The sequence below is a fragment of the Copadichromis virginalis genome, linkage group LG18 (assembly GCF_057382275.1).
Source record: "Copadichromis virginalis isolate Kocher_CV1m ecotype Utaka linkage group LG18, C_Virginalis_male_GT1.1, whole genome shotgun sequence".
NCBI lineage: Eukaryota > Metazoa > Chordata > Actinopteri > Cichliformes > Cichlidae > Copadichromis > Copadichromis virginalis.
In genome coordinates, this window is record NC_140635.1 from 23,371,048 (window position 1) to 23,393,010 (window position 21,963).

A 21,963-nucleotide genomic window follows, 5' to 3' on the forward strand; every position below is an offset into this window, starting at 1 on the left:
GCCCTGGAAAAGCAGCAGTATGTAAAAGAAGGATCAATAAAAAGTGAATTGGAGTTTCAGTGGCAGAAAGCTAAAGCTTAATGATAGCATGCAATCATAAATCTCTCTGACAGTGAGCGTTATGATGAGAAATACTCTGCAAACAACATTTCATCACAGCTGCACGCCAACTCAGCTGTCACCACAATAAATACATTTTTTATTTATTTATTTATTTATTTTTTGGTATGTATCTCTGATATGCCAGCAGTTTTCATCATGTGAGCTGAGTTCAGCCATCCAGTGACAGAAACGAGGGATGACATGACTCAGACAGACAGTGCTTTATACTGAAGCATCACATATACATGAGATCTGCAGCAGCCCCTGCAGTTGCTGATAGTGTCAGTCCCTGATTTAGTGTCCAAATCGAGAGGACAGGGAGAATAAGTGGACTTCAGAGTACAGTATGTGGGCTATCTGCTGGAAAAGAAGCCAAGTTTTTCAGAGTTAATCTGTATCAGTGTCTGAATTCTGCTTGGTCGGCAGATGCGCCAAAGAAATGCTGCCTATTTGAGAGGCATGAAGTACTGTGGAGGCCAGAAATAGCTCCAGTCAGGTAAGCATGAATGATGTAAGCGGAATAGAAAAAGGGCCCGCTGCCAAGTCTCGTAGACTACAACACTGACAGCCGCAGCCAGTGTTTATGAATGAATAACGCTCAGCGTCTTAATGACACTTGGGACTGACTCAGAGCAGGAACACTCAGTGGGTGGACCCGGTGGGACAAGATGTGGTGGGCTGGCATCCATAATGGGCCTGCCATATCAAAGGTGACTTCACGAACCACTTAACTTCTCTTTTGTCTTTATGCTGCCACTAACACACATTTGACAGCTGCCTAGAGCTCACCTACACTGTATGTCTACACTACAGCCCAACCCTTGATCTGTTTTAGAGGCTGTATTAGTCACAGCTTTAGAGAATTGATATAAAAGTCAATAGTCAAGTAAAAATTACAAATATTCAGTAGTGCACTTGTGCATGTAGGCTCATCTAGGCTTTCTTTAAACGTCACCTTTAAGTTATGTAAAAAGGAGAAAGCAGGTACCCATTAAATTATTATGGAATGACTTTAAACTGAAAGCTTCAGTTTCATTTCATGTTTCATGGCATCTTAAAGACCAGAGCAATGTAGATGAATAATTACAAGACACTGAGAGCCCTGGCTGGAACTTTCTTAGAGGACAACTTGCTATTCAACACCAATTTTGCTTAAATTCCATCTATTGACTACAGTTTTTAAACAGTTTTGGGTTTTTTGAGGTGGCAAGTTTTTGCTGATTCAGCCCCAATCTATCATCAAATTATGCCAAAAACGCACTTGAGAACAACCGCGTGTCTCGCTGTAAAATCTCCCCCCGCCTCTCTCATCCTCTCCTCGTGTGCGTTCACCGCGCCCTGGATGTGAAGCTGGAGGTTCCAGCTTATGAGCAATCACAGCAGATGCTTATTCATCGCGCGGAGAGGCAACAGTATCAGCATCAGGTGCTTTCGGGGAGTCTGGTGGGAGGAGGTGACGCATCGCTTGAGGGAAAACGCGCAGAAGTGACGCGCACCTCCAGACTACAGCCAGTATTCCCTCACGGTGAACGGAGGAGGAGGAGGCGAGGGGTGCGGCAGCGGCAGGGGCTTTTCCTCGTCCTCCTCCTCCTCCTCCTCTTTGGACTGCCCACGCATGAATGAATGAAGTGGATGACACACACGGAGGCTTACACCGGGCAACCGCAACAGTGCGAGCCGGGAGAAGATGCAGCGGTTCTCCCCGGGCTTACAGAAAGTCAAAGAGCCCGTTCATGCTTTCTACTACAAACAGTCACAACTGCTCTTTTTTCATGTCAGACACACGTGAGCACAGACAGCGCTGAACAAACACACACGGTGCTGCTGAAAGTATCCCAGTGGTGTTCCCCACGCAATAAACGGGCTGTTTCTGCTCTGAGATTTAATGACTATTCAGCACAATAGCTCGGGACACACACACGCATACACATACACACTTTTGCTGGGAGCTGATAGCCCGCAGGCTCTGTCAGACAGCTGGTGCAGTTAGTGATACTTCAATAACATGAAACAGGCAGGCTTTCACGGCCTCTTTCATTTCCCCTCTTACCTCCCACACACAGCAGGGACATCTCTGGTAGCGGTGTTGAGCGTCCCCGGCTGTCCTCTACTCAGACTCCGTGATTTGTTTGGTCAGTCAGTCCGTTTAAAAAAAATAAAAATAAAAAAGCCCCGTTAAAAACCGTCACCGTAAAAGGTAACGGAAACAAATCAGCACCATCTCGGAAGCGTGTCGTCTCCTCCTCTGCGGGGCTGTTGCTCTTTTGGCAGGACAAGAAAGACACACAGAAGTAAATTCCTCGCCCCCCCCTCCTCTGCATTGCCTCAGCTCTCCTCCGCCGCCGCTGCTCCTCCTGCGCGCACAGCCATCTTGTTTCAGCAGCAGCACCCTCCGCGCGAGGACAGCTCCCCCGCGCCGTGCCGCCCTGACGTCACGGGTGATGAGTAGCAGCCAGAAGGGGAGGCGGGAAGGTGGGGTAATTAATAATATCGTTTTGGCTGATGTAATGTACTCAATGAACAATATGGCGACCAGGAATTTCCATTCACTGCTTCAGAGAGAAAGTTGTCCAGTATTTTTCTCAGTTCACATCCAAGGCTGGATCAGGTGGTAACATCAACATCAGGTGGCGCTTTCATTTAGCAAGTTAGCATCCGTGGTCTTTTTTTCTTCTTCTTCTTTTTAAGTCATGCATATGGAAAATACACCCAGTGATGAAGTAAATAATCTAATCCCATCCAATAGCACTTAACCCTTTAACTTAGCCCTCTTTTCGGTGTGTTGATAGGGGTTTCACAGCAGATCCACTATCATGTTCAGAAATCAGTCTGAAAATAGAGTTTTACTGTATAACTGTCAGTTAGTGCAGCCCCCAAAAAGCATCACTCCAGTATCCGCTGAAAATATTCAGGAGGTCATCCACTTGTCCACAGAACTTCGTACCCTCATGGTAAAAAAAGAAAGTGCACCCTATCCAACCTAAGCTTTTACACATCAGGAAGTACTAAAAAATTATCTAGTCTGTAAGTTAGCTAAATACTACCTGAGATGATCAACAATAACATCAATATTTAAAGAAAGAAGAAGCAGGTTGTGAGAATCTATGCACACTGTAAATATCAACACTACACCGAGTTCTTTTGATTCCTCAGAGGCATCCGATGGAAGACAAAACACTGCTCAGTAGACCATTTAACACTTTATTACTCTTTCACATTACTTCTAGAAGGGAGATGCGTCCTGCATGACACGCTGCCGTGGATCTCAAAATGCTGGTGTGCCCCTAACAGTTTTATTACAGAAGCTACTACTATTATACTACCATTCTAGTCTAAACAACAGTGTCTCAGTAACTTTCCACTAGAGATGGTCCCCTCTTATCTACATTTTCCAAGGCAAGTGTGAGTGAGAGTCTGCAGCTTTCTACTCCCCAAGGACACATGGTCTCATGCCTTTATTTTTCAGGGCTGCGTCCACTTAATACTACACTATATAACTTTATAACACTTATTATTAATAAAAAGCATACCATTATTGAGGCACAGCAAATTATTTAATTCCAACAACATAGAAGCCTCATAGAAGCCTTTTAGAAGCAATAACTTGGAGTAATCATTGTCTGTATGACTCTATCAGTCTCTCCCATCCTTGTGGAGGAAACTTGGCCCACTCTTCTTTACGGCGTTGTTGCGGTTCGTTGACGTTTGCAGGAATTTGATAGTGCTCTTAACATCCCACTGCAGGTTTTCAGTCAGGTTGAGGTCTGGATTTTGACTGAGCCATTACAAAATGTTTTTTATTTTCAGCCATTCTATTGTAGATTTGCTGCTGTGCCTCCCTGGGATCACATTCCTGGTCCAGTTTAAGCCAAGCTTTCGCTGTCAGACAGATGGCCTAACATTTGACTCTAGAATACTTTGGTGTACAGAGGAGTTCACGGTCAACTCAATGACTACAAGGTGCCCAGGTCCTGTTGATGCAAGACAAGACTAAATCATCAACCCTCCGCCACTGTCAAAGAGCCCAACACCAAACCAGTACATGGTTCCTGTGGTCCTGTGGTTTGTTCAGATGCAACTCTTTCAAAAGCGTTTTGTTATTACTGCAAGCATAGGTCAACATCCAAAGCATCTGTTCTAACATTCCCACGAAGTCTTTCTACAGTTTCAGGACTATTCAGGTACAGTGTCGTACTCTTTGACTAGAGTTTCATTAGTCCACCCCTGTGCATCCATGAGAACAAGCCCAGCACACATTCAAGCACATTCAAATTTGTAAATGTGTGTTATAGGTGGATAAAGCACTACAACATTGGCTATAATCTCTTTTTTTGTTTTGTTTTTTGCCAGACCGACAAAGAAAGTGTCACAATGGAGATGGAGACAGAAAAAAGGGCTTTGCTGTGGAATAGGCGCTATCAAACATGCATCTCAGGGGTTTGTCAAAGGATGACAAGCAAGGCAGATGGTAAAAGTGGTGAAATGCAAAGACTGCAAAACATAGACTCAGTTGAGTCACACTAAGAAACAGTAAGATGAAATATAGACAGTGCCAAGTGACAGCTAATGTGTGCAAGAGTATATACATGAAATAGTTAAAGGTGATAAAAAATGTTGTGGTCTGAACAGCTGCTCATGAAGCAAATATCCAAAAAAGCGATTATCATCATTATTTTGAGTCTTGTGAAAATTAATTATTATTGGTGCACATGCACGTGATATAAAATCTGTCAGGTTAAAAAGACATATAAGTGGATCCATATTACAAAATATAAACTCTGGCTGCCTTTTGTTCCTTTCTCTTTCATCATGATCCCACACTGCTTCAATAGTGTTGACGTCTGACTCTGGGGAGGCCAGTCAATGACTGATAGTGTTCTATTGTGTGTTTTTCTTTATCCAGGTATGCGTTCACTGTGTTGTCGGTGTGTTTGAGATCACTTTCATACGAGCTTGAAGGATAAACCGCCCGCAGGGGCGTGCTGGGTGTTAAGTTTTATATATATATATATATATATATATATATATATATATATATATATACTGTATATATATATATACAGTATATATATATATATACTGTATATATATATATATATACTGTATATATATATATATATATAAATATAAATATATATATATATATATATATATATATATATATATATATATATATATATATATATATATACTGTATATATATATATACAGTATATATATATATAAATATAAATATATATATATATATATATATATATATATATATATATATATATATAAATTGTTTTTAAGCCTGCCACGTCTTCTTTTGTCTTTTCTCCTCCACTTGCCCTATATCTTCAGTTTTTTTAAGGACACACTGTACACCGTGCTCAGATATGCCAAGGTTTCAGCTAATAGCTCTTTTGGAATTACCTAATCACTGCAAAAATTCTATTTTATGCCTGTCAAACTGTGTTATCTTTTGCCTTGTTTGCAGATTCATTCAACATTCAGCATTCTTTTGAAAATGGCCAGGTATAAGAAAGTCTGGCCGCTTGGAAGCAAAATATAAAGAAATAAGGTGTGGCTCAAGGATTTTGCACACTACTGTCTGTTGGCTTGTTTAGAAATAAATTGCTTGGGCAGCTACGATATTAACTTACAAAATATTCCACATTCTTCTCACAAGTATAGTATAATATTGTTTTCTCTCAGATCATTTTCTGTACTACTTTTAGTTGCATGGTTGTGCACTGTTTTGTTTCTTGTATCACGCTTGAGTGTAAAAAGCCTTTAACGCCTTTTCCCATTGTTCTCCACTGCTGATTACTGAATAAATAGCTTTTAATCAAGTGTGGGGTGGGGGTTTAAAGAGGTATTACGCAAACAATAAAAATACCCACTGGTGCAGATTATAGCTTGCAATACTTGTGATAAACGCTAGGGGGTAGCAAAAAGCAGATGTGACTGTTGAGCCTGCTAGAAATAAATAAACAGAGGAAGTGTGTTGTTTACGCCTACTCTGGGTTCAAGATGGCTACTGGAGACAACAGCGGCAGGCCTCCTTGCCTCAGTTTCTCTGGTCCGGGTCCTTTGGGAAACAGCCAACCCAGCAACAGTGTTTTCTCCATGCCCGCATCCAACGGCGGAGGGGTCGGTGCAGCTGGGGGGCCGCAGGGAGCCGCGAGGCGGCCCAACCCGCAGCTTGGGCCTGGAGGGGGAGACGGCAACGGTGTTTCGACCGGAACTCAACCGACTGCGCAGAACTCCCTGCAGCAGCCCGTTGCGGCAGGTGCTGCGGCAGCCGGAGCAATGGCCTCTCCGGCGTCCAACATGGCAAGCACCGCGGCGTCAAACGCCTCTCCGGCGGCGGCACCGACGGCCACTCCGGCGGCCGCCTCCGTGCTGGTGTACCGAGAGCCAGTGTACAACTGGCAGGCAACGAAGAGCACCGTGAAAGAGAGGTTCGCTTTCCTCTTCAACAACGAGGTGCTCAGTGACGTTCATTTTTTAGTGGGCAAGGGGATGGGAGTTCAAAGGATACCGGCACACAGGTAAGAGGATTAAGTGGGGGGGAAGAGGCTCTGCAAGCAGCTCTGCAAGCGACTTTATCCCTGCCTCTGTCTCTGCTGCTGTCAGGTTCGTTCTGGCTGTGGGCAGCGCAGTGTTTGATGCCATGTTCAACGGGGGAATGGCGACCACGTCAACGGAGATCGAGCTCCCAGATGTGGAACCAGCTGCCTTTCTGGCCTTGCTAAAGTAAGGAGCCGAGCGTCTTTAACACGACGCTCACCTTAAAGTGGGCGTGGTTTTATACCGATCAGTCACAACATTAAAACCCATGACAGGGATGTGCACCTGACAATGGTACCTGTGAGGTATTGGGATATGTTAGGCTATGGGGGACGGTCAGCACCTGATTGTGGCTTCTTGGAAAGAACAGAAAGTAAGGACATTTGTGTTTGTTTGATTTCTTTCTTTGTCTTATACCGTTGGGGAGCCTTCTTATTTCCCTTTAAGTGGTGCCACGATTGTAAGTTGTGAAAATGCATTTGTGGATTGCAGTGATGGAAAACTTGCCAAATCTGGTCTGGGGCTGAACTCTATCCTCCAAGATGACCGCACTTGCTCCCACAGAGTGGGGTTTATCAGAGACTGCCTCCAGAATTTGGAAGTAAAGAGGATTGAATGGCCGGCCTGCAGCCCTGATCTCAACCCCACTGAACCCTTGTGGGATCAGCCTGGACATGCTGTTCATGCCAGAGTGACCAGCACAACTGCACTGGCTGATATTCACACTCTCACCTCTGCTGCTCAACCCACAAAAGCATCTTCCTTACAAATGTGGAAATAAACAGGCTTTTTTGTGTTTAGTTGATAACTTTGTGTTTAGTTGATAACTTAATTGTTGTAACAATGGTATAAGGATTTTGCCAAGAAGCATTGTTACAACAATTAAGTTATCAACTAAACACAAATTTCCTTACTTTTTTTGCTAAGTTTAGAAAAGTGGGTCGGAGCATCTCCAGCAGGCCTTGGCAGAACTGGGAACCCATAAGATTAAGCAGTGAGTTAGTGACAGGGTCATGAATAACCAAAGGCTCAAGGGGGAGCAAAAACACATAAATCTAAAAATTGCTGTAGTTGCTGGTTATGATAGATTGGTTCATTGCAGCTCATTGAATACTGGTCATAGTGGCCGTGCAGACTCCTGCCCACTGACAATAGCTTAAAGCAGGCATCAGAACTGCATCAGTGGAGGAATGTGACCTCAGTCAATAAACGTGTTGAGGTTAGAAGAAGGTAAGCTAGCAGGTGCAGTGAGCCAGAGCTGTTTGGTGGCAAGATATTGGCCAGGTGCTGTTAATGTTGTGTCTGATCTGCTGCTATTCATAATCGTAATTGAATATTAGGGCATATACACATGCACAGTAACTGTAATGCAATAACATGTGTAATCTGCCATCTTCCTGCAGGTTTCTCTACTCTGATGAAGTCCAGATCGGGCCTGAGACGGTGATGACCACACTCTATACGGCAAAGAAGTATGCAGTTCCAGCCCTGGAGGCTCACTGTGTGGAGTTCCTGAAGAAGAACCTCAGAGCAGACAATGCTTTCATGCTGCTGACACAGGTATGCCTTTGAAAAATGGCTCCACCTTTTGGCTTTTGAGTGCGATACTGTATTTTCAGCATTCCTGTGCAGAGCATGTGTTAACGATTTAGTCCATCTTATTGAACTTCAAGTTACACATGTCTAAGCATAAACTACGCTACAACCCTTTGCAGATTGCAGCTGTCATCTTAAACCTTTAACTTATCTGTGTATTCAAAATAATTTGTAATTTCAGGCACGGTTGTTTGATGAGCCACAGCTTGCAAGCCTCTGCTTGGAAAATATTGACAAGAACACTGGAGACGCGCTTGCCGCTGAAGGCTTCACAGACATAGATCTGGGTAATTTGTCTTTGTTATTGTGAGCGCCATTGTGTCCAAGTTTTGTATTTCAGAGTAACAGTGTAATATTTTTTTGTCATCCTTTTCTTCTCTAGACACACTGGTGGCAGTTTTGGAGAGAGATACTCTGGGAGTGAGGGAGGTGCGTTTGTTTAGTGCTGCAGTTCGTTGGGCCGAGGCCGAGGCGCACAGGCAGCAGTTGCAGCCAACGCCCGAAAACAAGCGTAAAGTCCTGGGAAAAGCTCTCACACTCATCCGGTTCCCTCTCATGACCATCGAAGAGTTTGCTGCAGGTGGATGGGAACATTTTTAATCAGTTTTTTAAGAAGCATTTCCCTCTCCTATAAACACACACTGTGATTTAGTCTTTGATGTGTGTCCTCGGGTTGCATCCCTTTCCCTCCAGGTCCAGCACAGTCCAGTATCCTGACTGACCGGGAGGTGGTGAGTCTCTTCCTGCACTTCACAGTCAACCCGAAGCCACACGTAGATTTCATTGACCGCCCTCGCTGCTGCCTCCGCGGAAAGGAGTGCAGCATCACACGTTTTGGTCAGGTGGAGAGCCGCTGGGGCTACAGCGGCACAAGTGACCGCATACGGTGAGTCAGGAGCGTTTTTAAAACCATAACTATAGATTCTGTCTTTTTACGAAAAACGTAAAATATGAAAATATGGCGTCGTGTATAAATATGACAAGTAATTCAATAAAAGGTTAATAAGGTGAATGAGTGAAAGTATTAAAAATACTATTAAAGTATTTTTCAAAATACAAAATCAGTCAAGACTACATAATTTAAAAAAAAAGACTTTTTAAAAAATTACTTTTTCCATCCACTGCCATTAACTCAACATCCTCATTGACAGTATAATCAAATTCACCATGTTCTTTGAAAAAAATGATAAGAAGTTTATTGAAATGAGGCCTGGATGTAACTAATAATACTAACAGTGGTCGTACGGCCTCAGTTTGATGAGCTTTTTCTATAATCACATGCAGTACTGGCTAGAAAACTAAAGAAGGAACATGTTTATATTCTATATATTTGTTTTGTTTTGTTTTTTTGTTATTCACAGGTTCTCTGTAAACAGAAGGATATTCGTGGTTGGTTTTGGGCTATATGGCTCAATACACGGACCCACAGATTATCAAGTCAACATACAGGTATGGTCTTTAAAACCTTTCTCTCTAAACATATTCTTGTTGGTTTTCCTCCTTAGTGTGAATATGATAATCGCAGTTGCGTATGGCCCAAAAAATCTGCACCCTTTAGAGACCCTTTGGAAAAAGAGGAACCCTTGAACTGGTTCAAAAGGAACCCCAGGGTAGTTTTTGGTGGTGATAATGTGATCAAACCTCAATCCAACCCAACTACCTGGTGTACCCTGCAAGTTCAGCTAGATGCCTTCTTGTAGCCTGGGATGCTTTATATTCTGGGATGCAGCACAGTGCACAAACTGTAGCAGCTAGCCAGAGAATGAACTGAGGCCTCACTTGGAGTTGGAGACTTTTATCCATTGGTTCAGAGCACATCATCTTCTTCCCATGTTTATTTTTGTTAATTGCATCTCAGGCAATAAGTAGACCGAACAGTCTCACGTGGTTTGTAATGATGCATTTTGGTCCGCTTGGAGTTTTCTCTTCGGGAAAAGAAATCACACCATTTGGTAAAAACTGCAAAGTCCTCATCAACTGATTCATAGCACAGTAAACAAGCAGTTATTGTGAAAAGCTTTTCTGTCTGGTTGTAATGGAGGTGGTATATGCATTTTCCAGATCATTCACACAGACAGTAACACAGTGCTGGGGCAGAACGACACAGGCTTCAGCTGTGATGGCTCAGCAAACACCTTCAGAGTCATGTTCAAAGAGCCAGTGGAGATCCTACCCAATGTCAACTACACTGCCTGTGCCACACTCAAGGTATGTAATGTCAAAAACATTTAATACTTGAAGCAGGAAAGCATAAGTACTGCACTGTTCAGCATATTTTTCTAATTTGTTTAATTTTTTACATTTTGACCAGGACATGTCCTTCACTGTACGTATATAACAAATATGTAGGACTGCTTTCCTGCATTTGCTCAGTATGGCATTTATTACTTTTAGGCTGGACAACTGCAATTCATTACTATCAGGCTGTCCTAGAAACTCCTTGAAAAGTCTTCAGTGGTTGATCCAAAATGCTGCAACCAGACTGCTGACACGGACTAGAAAGAGAAAGCGTATTTTTCCCATACAATCTTCTATTCATTGGCTCTTCACACCATATAATTAGGGCTGACCCTGAATCATTTAATCATTAGTTATTATCAATGTCTGGCTCTCTCTCTCCTTTGGTGTTTTTTCCTCTCTTTCCCTCCCATCACCCCCAACCAGTCATGGCAGATGGCTGCCCCTCCCTGAGCCTGGTTTCTTCCTGTTAAAGGGGAGTTTTTTCCTTCCCGTTGTTGCCAGGTGCTTGCTCATAGGGAGTTGTTTGATTGTTGGGCTTTTCTTTATTCCCTGTTGTTGTGATTTGGCACTATATGTGAATAAAACTGAGTTTAATTTTCTGTCTTACAGGGTCCAGACTCTCATTATGGCACTAAGGGAATGCGAAAGGTAACTCACGAGTCGTCATCCACTGGCACAAAGACATGTTTCACCTTCTGCTACGCAGCAGGCAACAACAATGGAACCTCCGTAGAGGACGGACAGATTCCCGAGGTCATCTTCTACACATAGTCACCTCAGACATTGCAACAATCTTCCATCAAATGTGACAACCGTGACACCAGCGAGCGCAGGGCCGCACCTCAGCAGCTGTACTGGGGACTAATCTGTCAGACTTCATACTGCTCCCTCCATATCGCGCACAACTGTTGGCAACATGGGAAGGCAAACAACCTGGAAGCGTTGTAGGTCACTACATGGGTCAAAGCTTGTCATTTGAGATGTCTTTCTCCTTCTCAGTGGCTTTCCTTTATCCCATTGTGTTATATTGACACCAGCCTCTGAAATTGACTGGAACTGACTCCACTTAGAAACAAGAGGGAAGGAGAAGCCTCTCAGATTATTCACAGTATCAGTGTCACTGCTGTGGATTGATAAAGGCTTAAACTGTATGATTCCTCTTTCTGTGCTCCACAGCATTAACACAGAGGAGAGTCTCAACTGTATGAATGTACAGTTTATCAGATTTGCCAAGAAAAGATCCTCATCACTGTTTAGTACAGACTAGAATCCCACATTAGCTGTAACTTCCACATACTGACAGACCTCATAGGCTTTATGAAATCTTGGTAAATTTGAACCAAACTTCATGTTAATCTTAACAATATGGTTAGGGGTAAGAATGATTACTTTTTGGGTTTCTACATACAGTACAATCTGTGATTTCTTGTGTCCTTGCTTGGTAGTTGCCTATATCCAAGATAACCTTGCACTTCTTGGCCTTGCATATGTTAATTTGGTTGTTGTATGGATGCACACTAACTCTTCAGATATGTTTCTTTTATGCTTTGTTTTAAAAAGTGTGGGTGGAACAGCTTTCCCGTCTCTGTATGGAAGTGAGAGGGTTGTATATTAAAGTGGCATTTATTAACATTATATATGTAACTTGAATTGCGCATTGATTAAAGAGTGAAGAAAAAACAATTATCGTCCTTGTATTTTGTCTGCAAAATGGAGAGAACTGGAGAAAATCTTCACCCACAGTGTAAAATATTTGACTCCCCTAGTCTGAAGGAAATAATGTTCACCTGCAACCACAGACAGAACATATATCATCCTCTTAACTACCAGACCTCACTTACTGAAGTCAAATTCAAAGTAAGCAGAGAAAGGAGAAAAAAAAAGTTAGGGGTAAAAAGAAAAAAGTTTTGCTCACTATCTGATAATCATCTGAGTTTTATTAGATCATTGTTTTTGTCAAATTTACATTTAAGACCAAATACATTTTGTTTTCTGGTTTAATCCTAAAGAAATGTTTTTTTTATATATATATATATATATATATATATATATAAAAATAAATAAAAGCAGGAAATAGAGAGAAAATCTGAGAAGCAGCAGAAAAAACCCTCTAGAGCAAAAACAACATTTTAGGAGTCACATTTTCATCATGAGTTGTTTTTATTCATTACATCCACTGAACAAACGTCCATTCCAGTGCGTTTCACTTCTATAACACTTTTATTGTGATTGCCACGCTTTAATCTGGCCATGATCCATATAAATATGCATTATTGCAGCAGTATCACAGTGCACTGTACAGGCCCAACCCGGCAGATACGTAGAAGGAGAAGGGGGACGATGTGAAGGAATAGAAGAAACAAGGAATTGATAATACAGCTGCTTTGATCCAATTGCTCCCCCAAACCCTTGCCCTAGGCACTTGGTGTACTGTAGCTGTGAAATGAAAAAAAGCATCGCTGCTTCCACTAGCCTACAATGGAAGCTTAAGCTTTGTTTCTGCTCCGCGCTCAAAGATGAAACAATTGGTGCGATGTACCTTTAAGCCTGTGCAAAGATTTGAAAGTGCCCACGGGGTAGGGTTTAGAGAATGATTTGGTATTTTCTAATCCGGGGTGAGTGGTTACAATTTGTCCAAGTAGTTGTCGAGGGCAGGTATGCCCTCTTTCAGACCTTTGCGTTTCCTAATTTCAGCGACAACTTGGCAGGGCCTGCTGGCAGGGTCGCTGGGGTCTCCCTGGAGAATCTGCCAGTGATCAAATACGCACTGGGGGAAGGCCTGGCCTCCAGTGTTACTGCGCAGGTCAGCTGTGAACCCTGGAGGTCAGAAAAACAGATAAAAGCATTATTTCAAATAGAATAGCTTCATATACAAAGACAGCAACTCTGTCAGCTGAAACTAAGTTGCTGGATATGCCCTTTACATTTGTCTTAAACATGTTTGTTGAGACATTTACCAAGTTTACCAAGCATGTTTAAGATACCAGACTGAGATGATTTGAAGATGGGTGAGGTGGCCGTAAAGGGATGGACATGGTCAGCAACAATACTCAGGAAGGCTGCGGTGTTTAAATAATACTAAGTTGGTACTAAGGCATCCAAGGTGTGCCAAGAAAATATTCCTCACACCATTACACTATCATCACCACCTCTTCTGCTACTGTAGCCCAGCTGATGTGTTGTGCATTCAGAGATGCTTTTCTGCATATCTTGGCTGTAATGAGTGGTTATTTAAGTTGCCTAACTGGATGTTTTATCTTTTTCACACCATTCTCTGTAAACTCTACAAACGCTTATGCAGGAAAATCCCAGTAGATCAGCAGCTTGTGGTTCCATCTGGACCGAACAACCATGCCACAGTCAAAATCACCTAAATCACCTTTCTTCCTTATTCTGATGCTCAGTTCGAACTTCAGCAGGTTTCTTGACCATGTCTACAAGCCTGAGGATAAGACGCTGCCATGCAACTGATCAGTTGATTCGACAGTTGTGTTGATAAGCTGTTAAACGGTGAGCCCGATAAAAAGGCACGTGAGTGTATATCTTCACAAACATTTCAGAGATCCACTTTAGCTTTTAGACCTCTCCAGTCCCTCTTTTACCTAAGCCCTCCTTTCCAGCTGAGAGTTAAAACCCACCACAAAAGACTGCAAGCAGTATCGACTGAAACTCACCAAAGGATTCGTTGACTGGCAGGTAGGCTTTCACCACAAACATGGGCGTGCCCATCACTTGGGATTCCTCAAAGACATGACCTCGTTTCCTGTTCAACACGCCATAGATCCCACCGACAACCTGCTCTGGGCACTGCATGGACAAGAGGCACGGCCACAGATAGTTACTAAAGTTACTAAAATGTTTTTCCTTTCAGAATATAGAAGAGCTCCAAAAAATTACAAGCCTGTGTTCAAGCAATGTCCAGGCGCCCACTCTAGTCCAAACACCAACCTGAATCTCCACAAGATAAACCGGCTCCATGAGCCGAGGCTGAGCAGTGAGCTGGCAGGCGTACAGGACCCTGCGAGCTGTGGGAATAATTTGTCCTCCCCCGCGATGAATGGCGTCTGCGTGCAGTGTCACATCATGAATGTCAAAGCGAATTGCGCGCATGTTCTCCTCACACAGTGCACCCTGCAGGGCGAGGACAGAGACAGGAGTGTGTGAACGCAAGGTTATAAATAGCTAGCTGTTTTACAGTCCAATAAGAATTTAAAATGCAACACGAGTATGAATTAATTAGCTGCCCACCTCCTTAGTTGCCCACTGGAAACCAGCCACTACGCTGTCCTTGATCTCATTGAGGTATTGAACCCCTTTTGTCATGTCTATCAGCAGGTTGGGCCCGGTTCCATCTGGACCGAAGCACCAGATCTTCCTGGCTTCTGTCACCTCCCACTCATACTTGTCAGCAAGGTAACGTGCACGGGCTTTGAGCTCCTGCCGAGCAGTGACATCCCCTTTCTCGATATCTTCAGCCAGGCCGTCAGGGAACGGACGGGACTTCATGAAGAGACGATTGTGCTTGTTGGGGGACTTGGACAGACACAGCTGGTCGGATTCTTCCGTCACCGTCTCTCTGTAAGACACCACTGGGTCGGATTTCTACAAAGAGGTAAAGAATTGGTCAGGATTGATGGTATGAGCAATACTTCAAAAATATGGGAATAAAATGTATATATATTTTTTATTTTATCTAATTCTAGCCCCACATAATCAGTAAGGCTATGTAAAGCTCTTATGTTTAGCATTTGAAAGCTACTTGTCCTAATTGAGTGGATGTCAAACTGTGCACAAGCAGAGGAAAAATATTAAATGAAATTAGCAAATAAATATGATTGATGTCTGCAATCACAAGTTTTATTGTGATTAAAAGTGAACCTGGATTATATGTAGTCTCAAGAATGAGAGAGAAAGAAAAGGCAAAATTAAATCAGTCCTAAGGGGTTGAAAAACAAAGCTCGTGCAGAAGTAGCAAAAACTGCAGTTCCTCTAGTCACCACTTGAGGCTGGCTCCAACATCTAGCCAATCCCCTTAGACCAGGGGTAGGCAACTCCAGGCCTTGAGTGCCGGTGCCGAGGAGGTTTTAGATGTGTCCATGATCCATCACAGCTGATTTAAAGGGCTAAATGACTCCTCAGCATTTCTTGAAGTTCTCCAGAGGCCTGGTAATGAACTAATCATTTGATTCAGGTGTGTTAACTGAGGGTGCGATCTAAAACCTGCAGGACACCGGCACTCAAGGCCTGGAGTTGCCTACCCCTGCCTTAGACTAACATGTTAAAATGGTCAACTTTACTGCATTAAAAAGCACATTTATAGCCTGGTTCAAAAAACGGTTCTGGCCTTTATGAAGAGTTACCCCACTTATAACAACTCTGAGTGGGGTGATTATTTTTCTTTAATAACTCATCTACCCTAATAATTGATTTGATAGGCAGCTGGAGCCAGTCAGAGTCCACTAGGCCTCATCCACTACTTCAAGTCATTAAAGTGGACCTCTTCTTTTTAATGGGTTACCTGATTAATATTATTGCTTGCTGTGTGGTACAGACCACCCATCTATTTAAACACAACAGTTTAAATTGTATTCAGGTTTATAGTTCGGATTGTCTGTCGTGAGGCTGCTTTTCATATATGTGACGTAAACAAATCAGTACTTGTAATAGCTATTAATATTAACCTTGCATCAGTGACCTGTCTTGCACCTTGCCAGTAAACCTCTACTCCTTTGCTCACCTTCAGTGGAATGCAGGCGTGGTCCTCCTCCAAGTCCTTCAGGCAGATCTCCAGGTGAAGCTCTCCTGCTCCAGCGATAATGTGCTCCCCGGACTCTTCGATGATGCACTGCACCATGGGGTCTGACTTAGCCAGACGCTTCAAGCCCTCCACTAGCTTGGGCAAGTCAGCAGGATTCTTGGCCTCCACGGCCACTCGGACAACAGGGCTCACGCTGAACTTCATCACTCTCATGTTGTGGGCCTGAAGATGGAATCGATGAGTGATAAGACTAGATTCTTTTAAGGTTTGTTTTATCAGGAAGCCACACCAAATAATGACTCCGTGTTAATAGCTATTGATTCATTTGTCATGCCTCGGTTTTTAAACTAGAGCACACTCTGTGTAGATACAGAACAAAGGGAAAGTGACACGCTACCTGTTCAAAGGTGGTAATAGTTCCAGTCTTAACCAGGAACTGGTCTACTCCAACAAGACCCACGATGTTGCCACAGGGAACATCTTCAATAGGCTCCACATAGCGACCCATCATCAAAATAGTCCTAGATTGACGTGGTGATAAAATAAGAAGGATATAAAAAAAAGAAGAAAGGGGAGTCACACATTCTGAGCTTTTCCTACTATCTTGGACCTGTACTGTGTACAGTTTGTAGATAAACATGCCCACCTCTGGATGGGTTTGATGTAGAGGTCTTCCTTCTTGCCAGGGGTGAAGTTTGGCCCCATGATGCGCACCTTCAGCCCTGTGGACACGCAGCCAGAAAACACACGGCCGAAGGCATAGAAACGACCCTTGTCACTGGTTGGGACCATCTTGGAAATATACATCATCAGTGGGGCCTTAGGATCACAGTTCTTAATACCTGAGAAGAGAGTTTCGAAGTTGTGAATTTACCACAGTCAAAATAAACAGTGATAATTCTTCTAAAGCTACTTAATAATAATACAAATACTTTTAATTGAATTGAGTCACGTGAAGGTGTTCTACTGACCCATGGCAGCCTCGTCATCTCCGGGCCCTTCGTAGAGCAGCTCACAGCGGTATTTCTGCGCAGTGACGGGGGAGGGCAGGTGGATGGTAATCATCTGGAGCAGGGCCTCTCCGGCAGGGAGCCAGCGTCGCATTACAGCCTTCAGCAGGGGCTTCCCCTCCTTCTCTTTGTCCTCTGAGTCAAGTTTGACGTCCAGCTTTTCAATTAGCTTGGCTGTCTCTTCTTTTTTGAAATTCATGATGGCATCAAACACCTAAGAGGTCAATGAGAAAAAGGACAAAAAAAAAAAAAATTAGGGCATTAATCAAAGGCAGTGACTTTTCAGACTCTACTTAAAGTCTAATCATCTTAGTTTGGATCCAGTCACAGTCTGGATCTGAAATGTCTGAAATTTAAGAGCTTTAAATCACCTTTTAACAATGTTAGAAACATAAAAAATACACAATTTGCTGAAATAAAGCATCTTTAGTACATTCACCTTAAAGATGGGATCCAAAACAAGCTGGCAGAAAGTTCGAGGTAATTTCTGACCATCGGGGCCGGTGGCGGTCTTACTGAATTTTCCAGCACTTGGATCGAAATATCTGGAAAATGCAATGAAATTATTATATAAAAATATGTTGCCTGAATATCACTTGCTGCCCACTGTCTTGTATTAATGCTTAAATTTTAAAGAACCACTAAACACCACCTGAACATTGACACAGAAAAAGGGGTGTGGTCCATGTACAAGCATCCTTCTTAACACATGCAGCACCTCTGATGTACCACACTGTAACCAGAGAGGGCACTGTACGTGCACTCGTGTTCACCTTTCTCCCCACAGTTTCTTCATCATGTCCTCCACTTTCTTGCACCTCTCTGCTGGTCCCAGCTGTGCAACTCCTTTAGCAGCAAACTTAGCCACATACATCTCAGCGAACTGCTTCAAGGTGAAAGCCCATCCGTGGAGGCCCGAGCCAAAGCCAACTGTTCCAATAACAGGGTCAATCTGAGGAATAAATGATAGCATTCATTGTAACTACCCATATATTGAAAGTTTTAGAAGGTATTTTACCAGCGTAAGTATGTATTCACCATAATGTTCCCCATGGGTCCACCCTCATCCTCTCCATAGGTGGAGATAATGACGTTAACGTTCTCCACAATACGCTGGAAGGTCTGATAGAGCTCATCTGGCTCCAGCTGCAGCTCAAGCAGGGCCCGGTCCATCTTGTTCATCATGAGAACCGGCTTTATGCGCTCAGCGATGGCCTGACGCAGTACGGTCTCGGTTTGCACGCACACACCTGTCAGTGGAAACAAACAGGTAAGCCTCAGTGCGTACGAGTGTGTATGTGAGTGACAGGACGAGTGTTTTATGTCTAATTACCTGAGACACAGTCCACCACAACCAGGGCTCCATCAGTTACTCTAAGGGCAGCGGTGACCTCAGAAGAGAAATCAACGTGACCCGGGGAATCGATCAGGTTGATGAGGAAGCCGTTTCCGTCTTTGCTCTGCTTGATAAACGCCAAGTCGTTCTCTCCAAGCTCATAATACATGGAGATGGCCCTGAAAGAGAGTGAGAGAACATAGAAAAACCTTGAGATGTGTTAACTCTGCACTGATAAATTTAACGATTTATGTAAATAAATCTCAAAAACTGCACTCACACGGATGAGTCAGACCATCCTCTAATAAAAGAGACAGCAAAGACTTTCAGCTGCTACTAAGTGTCCTGACTGCATAGATTTGAATTAATATTTGGTGATCTCTGCTGGTGCATTTATTATATACAAACATCCATGTGTAAATCTCTAAAACAGTGTTTTTTAACACCTCTCTAAATTTGGAACAGAGAAACAATTCTGCAAGTCAAATATGGTACTTAACGTGTGTCGATAAAGTATAACACCACGAGCAACTTACAAATAAAACAAGTGCTGTGATTATGAACCAATCAAGTATGAGATGCATGTTCCAATTAAATACACAGCACTGCCCGCCGCCTTTAGAAACGATGTGTACCTTGAGGTTAAAATACATAACACAATTTCATAACAATAATGAACTCAGTATGGCACAAATATTTCTTATTTTGGTAATGTACTTACTATAGCCCTTCTTTTTATCGGACATATATGCCCTACAAACACAACCAAACAGGGAGATCTGACAGCTGAAGGCCAAGTACGTCTTCTTTTTGAGTCAAGGTCTTAGTATGATTGATGAGTTATTATGTGTACCCAATATTTCCTGCCAAAGATAGAACAGTATTGATCGCTTCCAATCAGTATATTTGTCTATGACACAGACTATATATAAGGGATGGCCACACTTGCCAGTCGCAACCTGAAATACTCTTTACGTGCTTTATTATTTATTATCCTCAAAGTCAGATAATAATTTTAAAAAAGGAAGATCAAACTGTATAAAATAAGACTTGTGTTTAGAGAACGAGGCCACAAAGTCATCAGGTAAATGTTTCCTGAAGCAGCATTGTCATTTTCTTTTACACTTCTTCACAATCAAACATCTTTTGGAACCAAAGAAGTCGCCCCCTGCTGGCCATTAGAAAGAATGCTGAATTTTAGCTTCACATTTGAGAACCCTAAGCAACACCCATGTCTCTCCTCTGCATTTTTACTCATTGATTAAAGTTTGAGTGTGATGTCAGCGTATAGAAATATCAAAATCAAACCCACACAGATCTGATCAGGCAGATGACGAGAATTTGGGAGGTTGAACGCGTAATAAAAATATTTAAATTAACCAGTACTGTTAGGATAAATTATGAATAGTTCCTGCTACAAACACAAAGCACATACGTAGATTTGATGGTGATGCAGCGCTCCTGCTCGTCTTTGCGTGTGTCTGTGAAGCGGGTTTCTCCGGCACGGGACGATGCAATGATCCCCGCTTTGGATACCAGCGAGTCGGTCAGCGTGGACTTCCCATGATCCACGTGTGCGATCACGGACATGTTTCTGATGTTGGACTTTTTGTCCATGATGGCACGGATCTGATCCACCGTGAAGTTCACCTGGAGGGAGGGTTGGAGATTTAGAAGGGGAGGGGAGCAGGGTGGCTACAGTCATCCATTTCCAACTAGCACAGGCTCATTTTATTCATCATATGCATCTATTTCTGTCCACTACCAGCTCTCCCCAGCCGCTCCGAGAAGAGTTATAAAAAGAAAGACATGTTTGAAACTGAACCCAGGAAGAAGGAGAGTGGACACCGCTTAAAGACTTTACCTCCTGATTTCCAGAATTACTGAGTCACCATTCACCATGTGGCAACTGAGTGGGGGTGAACGCAATGTACCACAATTGCAAGAAAACACGGTCTCTTGATTTTAGACCTTAAACTAAATCTACAGAAAGAGTGTTAACCACTAAGTTTGCTATTTAATGTGTAATATATGAAGAGGGCAGTCCTCTAAGATGACAAGATGACAGTTTGTCTAGCAGTGGGTTGTTAAGACTATATAAAACCATCCCCATAATCCTCTGTAAATAAAAAATATGAAGAAAACAAGGTCCAGTGTCCCTCAAAGCTTTCCTAGCAGAACAAATGTATTCATCAATTCAGAAATATCACACTGGATATATAAATGAACACAACCAAAGACTCTTTTGGTGAAATAATTCATTTTTACATCACCCACTGCTGCAAAACACTCAGATGAAATGCGGTGCAGCTCTCTGAGTGTGACGTAGTGCAGCCTGCCTATATGTAATAACACGTTTCCATCGCTTCTTAAATAAAAAGCAATGACGCAATCTCTTCTAATCAAATGAAAATCTACATTTCCCCCCCACACACAAACAGAGCTGATGACATTTACATTAGACATGCCATGGCCATGTGCGTTCCCTCTGTGGGCAGCTGTATTAACGTGATATTTCTGCGGTCATGCCAGAGCAGCGTGATATTAAAGGCTTTGCAGTGGACGTCACAGTGAGAGCTGAGCGGCCCGTGCACTGGAGGCCACAGCCCTGCGTTATCGGCCGGCTGTTGCGCATGTTATAACGGCGCACAAACAGAGCCCTTATCCGATCACATAACACCACCGGGCATCGGCATCCATTTCACGGACCTGACGGGATCCGGTGCGGCTGCAGTCGGAGCCTACAACTCATAACGGTTGTTGGGTGCAGCATTTGACAGCGTGTTTTCCCTCGCTGCTACAAATACATTAAAGGCATCATCTATACATTTAAGGCTCTAGTTTCACTCACCATGTTGTCTGCAGGTCGTGGGTCTTTATGTGCGACGGGTTATTGCCGTAGTCGCTGCCTCTGAGGACAGGCAGTCCCGGTGGTGACAGGAGAGGCGCTGCTGCTGCTGCTGATGATGCGGCTGCCGTGTAGCGGTGTCCGGTCAGTGACTGCAGCTGCAGGGGGCGCTGCAGCTCAGCAGCCCGTCACATATCACATGTCCGTGGCGCTTTGCCATGTTATCCTAATACGTCCATGCTGAGTGCGTGTGCGCGTGTGAGTGCCCGGCTGTGTTTGTGAGTGCGTGAGAGTAAGAAGGGCGCACTTCTGTTGACTTAACCATGTATGTTTGTGCCTCCAGCTGCCACAAAAGATCCAAAACTTAAGAACAAGTACTTTTGTACAGTTGATATTTACATTGTTAGAAAGTAACATAATCGAACCAAAATGCACTAAAGTCAAAAGATAAAGTGGTTTGGCAACAGAGATGACCACTTTCTAAAGGAGGTAATACCAACTGAAGCTTTATTCAGTG

At 43.2% G+C, this 21,963-nt stretch overlaps 3 protein-coding genes across 5 annotated transcripts in view; 1 reads left to right on the top strand and 2 right to left on the bottom strand.

Moving 5' to 3' along the window:
* LOC146687872 (protein unc-13 homolog A) overlaps nucleotides 1–2,517 on the bottom strand; it is a 35,010-nt gene extending 32,493 nt beyond the window's left edge. The window contains exon 1 of the mRNA XM_085439507.1: nucleotides 2,153–2,517. Coding sequence (XP_085295633.1) covers nucleotides 2,153–2,174 — 22 coding nt within the window. The 5' untranslated portion in view covers nucleotides 2,175–2,517. The remainder of the gene's footprint in view (nucleotides 1–2,152) is intronic.
* A 1,935-nt stretch (nucleotides 2,518–4,452) lies between these two features.
* btbd2b (BTB (POZ) domain containing 2b) lies at nucleotides 4,453–12,177 on the top strand. Of its 3 annotated transcripts, XM_085439505.1 has the most exons (11): nucleotides 4,453–4,570; nucleotides 5,582–5,665; nucleotides 6,118–6,638; nucleotides 6,724–6,843; nucleotides 8,061–8,217; nucleotides 8,435–8,540; nucleotides 8,636–8,833; nucleotides 8,947–9,139; nucleotides 9,615–9,702; nucleotides 10,315–10,461; nucleotides 11,104–12,177. In XM_085439505.1, exons 3-11 carry the CDS (start codon nucleotides 6,118–6,120, stop codon nucleotides 11,263–11,265), a joined length of 1,692 nt encoding a protein of 563 aa, XP_085295631.1. In that variant the 5' UTR covers nucleotides 4,453–4,570; nucleotides 5,582–5,665; the 3' UTR covers nucleotides 11,266–12,177. The 3 variants fall into 3 exon arrangements, with proteins under 3 accessions (XP_085295631.1, XP_085295632.1, XP_085295630.1); XM_085439506.1 differs by lacking the exon at nucleotides 4,453–4,570 and having other exon boundaries at nucleotides 5,451–5,665; XM_085439504.1 differs by lacking the exons at nucleotides 4,453–4,570; nucleotides 5,582–5,665 and having other exon boundaries at nucleotides 5,690–6,638.
* A 236-nt stretch (nucleotides 12,178–12,413) lies between these two features.
* Nucleotides 12,414–21,602, bottom strand: LOC146687874 (elongation factor 2b). The gene is made up of 14 exons (XM_085439503.1): nucleotides 21,450–21,602; nucleotides 20,034–20,248; nucleotides 18,596–18,777; nucleotides 18,301–18,512; nucleotides 18,036–18,214; nucleotides 17,702–17,807; nucleotides 17,224–17,476; nucleotides 16,899–17,094; nucleotides 16,650–16,773; nucleotides 16,232–16,474; nucleotides 14,743–15,096; nucleotides 14,443–14,625; nucleotides 14,169–14,301; nucleotides 12,414–13,311 (listed from the first exon to the last, which is right to left on the bottom strand). The coding sequence occupies exons 1-14, from the start codon at nucleotides 21,450–21,452 to the stop codon at nucleotides 13,118–13,120; spliced, it is 2,577 nt and encodes an 858-aa protein (XP_085295629.1). The 5' UTR covers nucleotides 21,453–21,602; the 3' UTR covers nucleotides 12,414–13,117.
* Nucleotides 21,603–21,963: the final 361 nt, after the last annotated feature.

Excerpts from the sequence above, each read along its gene's own strand:
- btbd2b (XM_085439505.1), top strand. The coding sequence starts at position 6,118 with ATGGCTACTGGAGACAACAGCGGCAGGCCTCCTTGCCTCAGTTTCTCT. Across the intron at positions 6,844-8,060 it reads GCCTTTCTGGCCTTGCTAAA|GTTTCTCTACTCTGATGAAG; the intron begins GTAAGGAGCCGA and ends ATCTTCCTGCAG. Across the intron at positions 10,462-11,103 it reads CTGCCTGTGCCACACTCAAG|GGTCCAGACTCTCATTATGG; the intron begins GTATGTAATGTC and ends TCTGTCTTACAG.
- LOC146687874 (XM_085439503.1), bottom strand. Across the intron at positions 16,475-16,649 it reads CTATTACCACCTTTGAACAG|GCCCACAACATGAGAGTGAT; the intron begins GTAGCGTGTCAC and ends TTCCATCTTCAG. Across the intron at positions 15,097-16,231 it reads ACGCCTGCATTCCACTGAAG|AAATCCGACCCAGTGGTGTC; the intron begins GTGAGCAAAGGA and ends ACCTCTTTGTAG.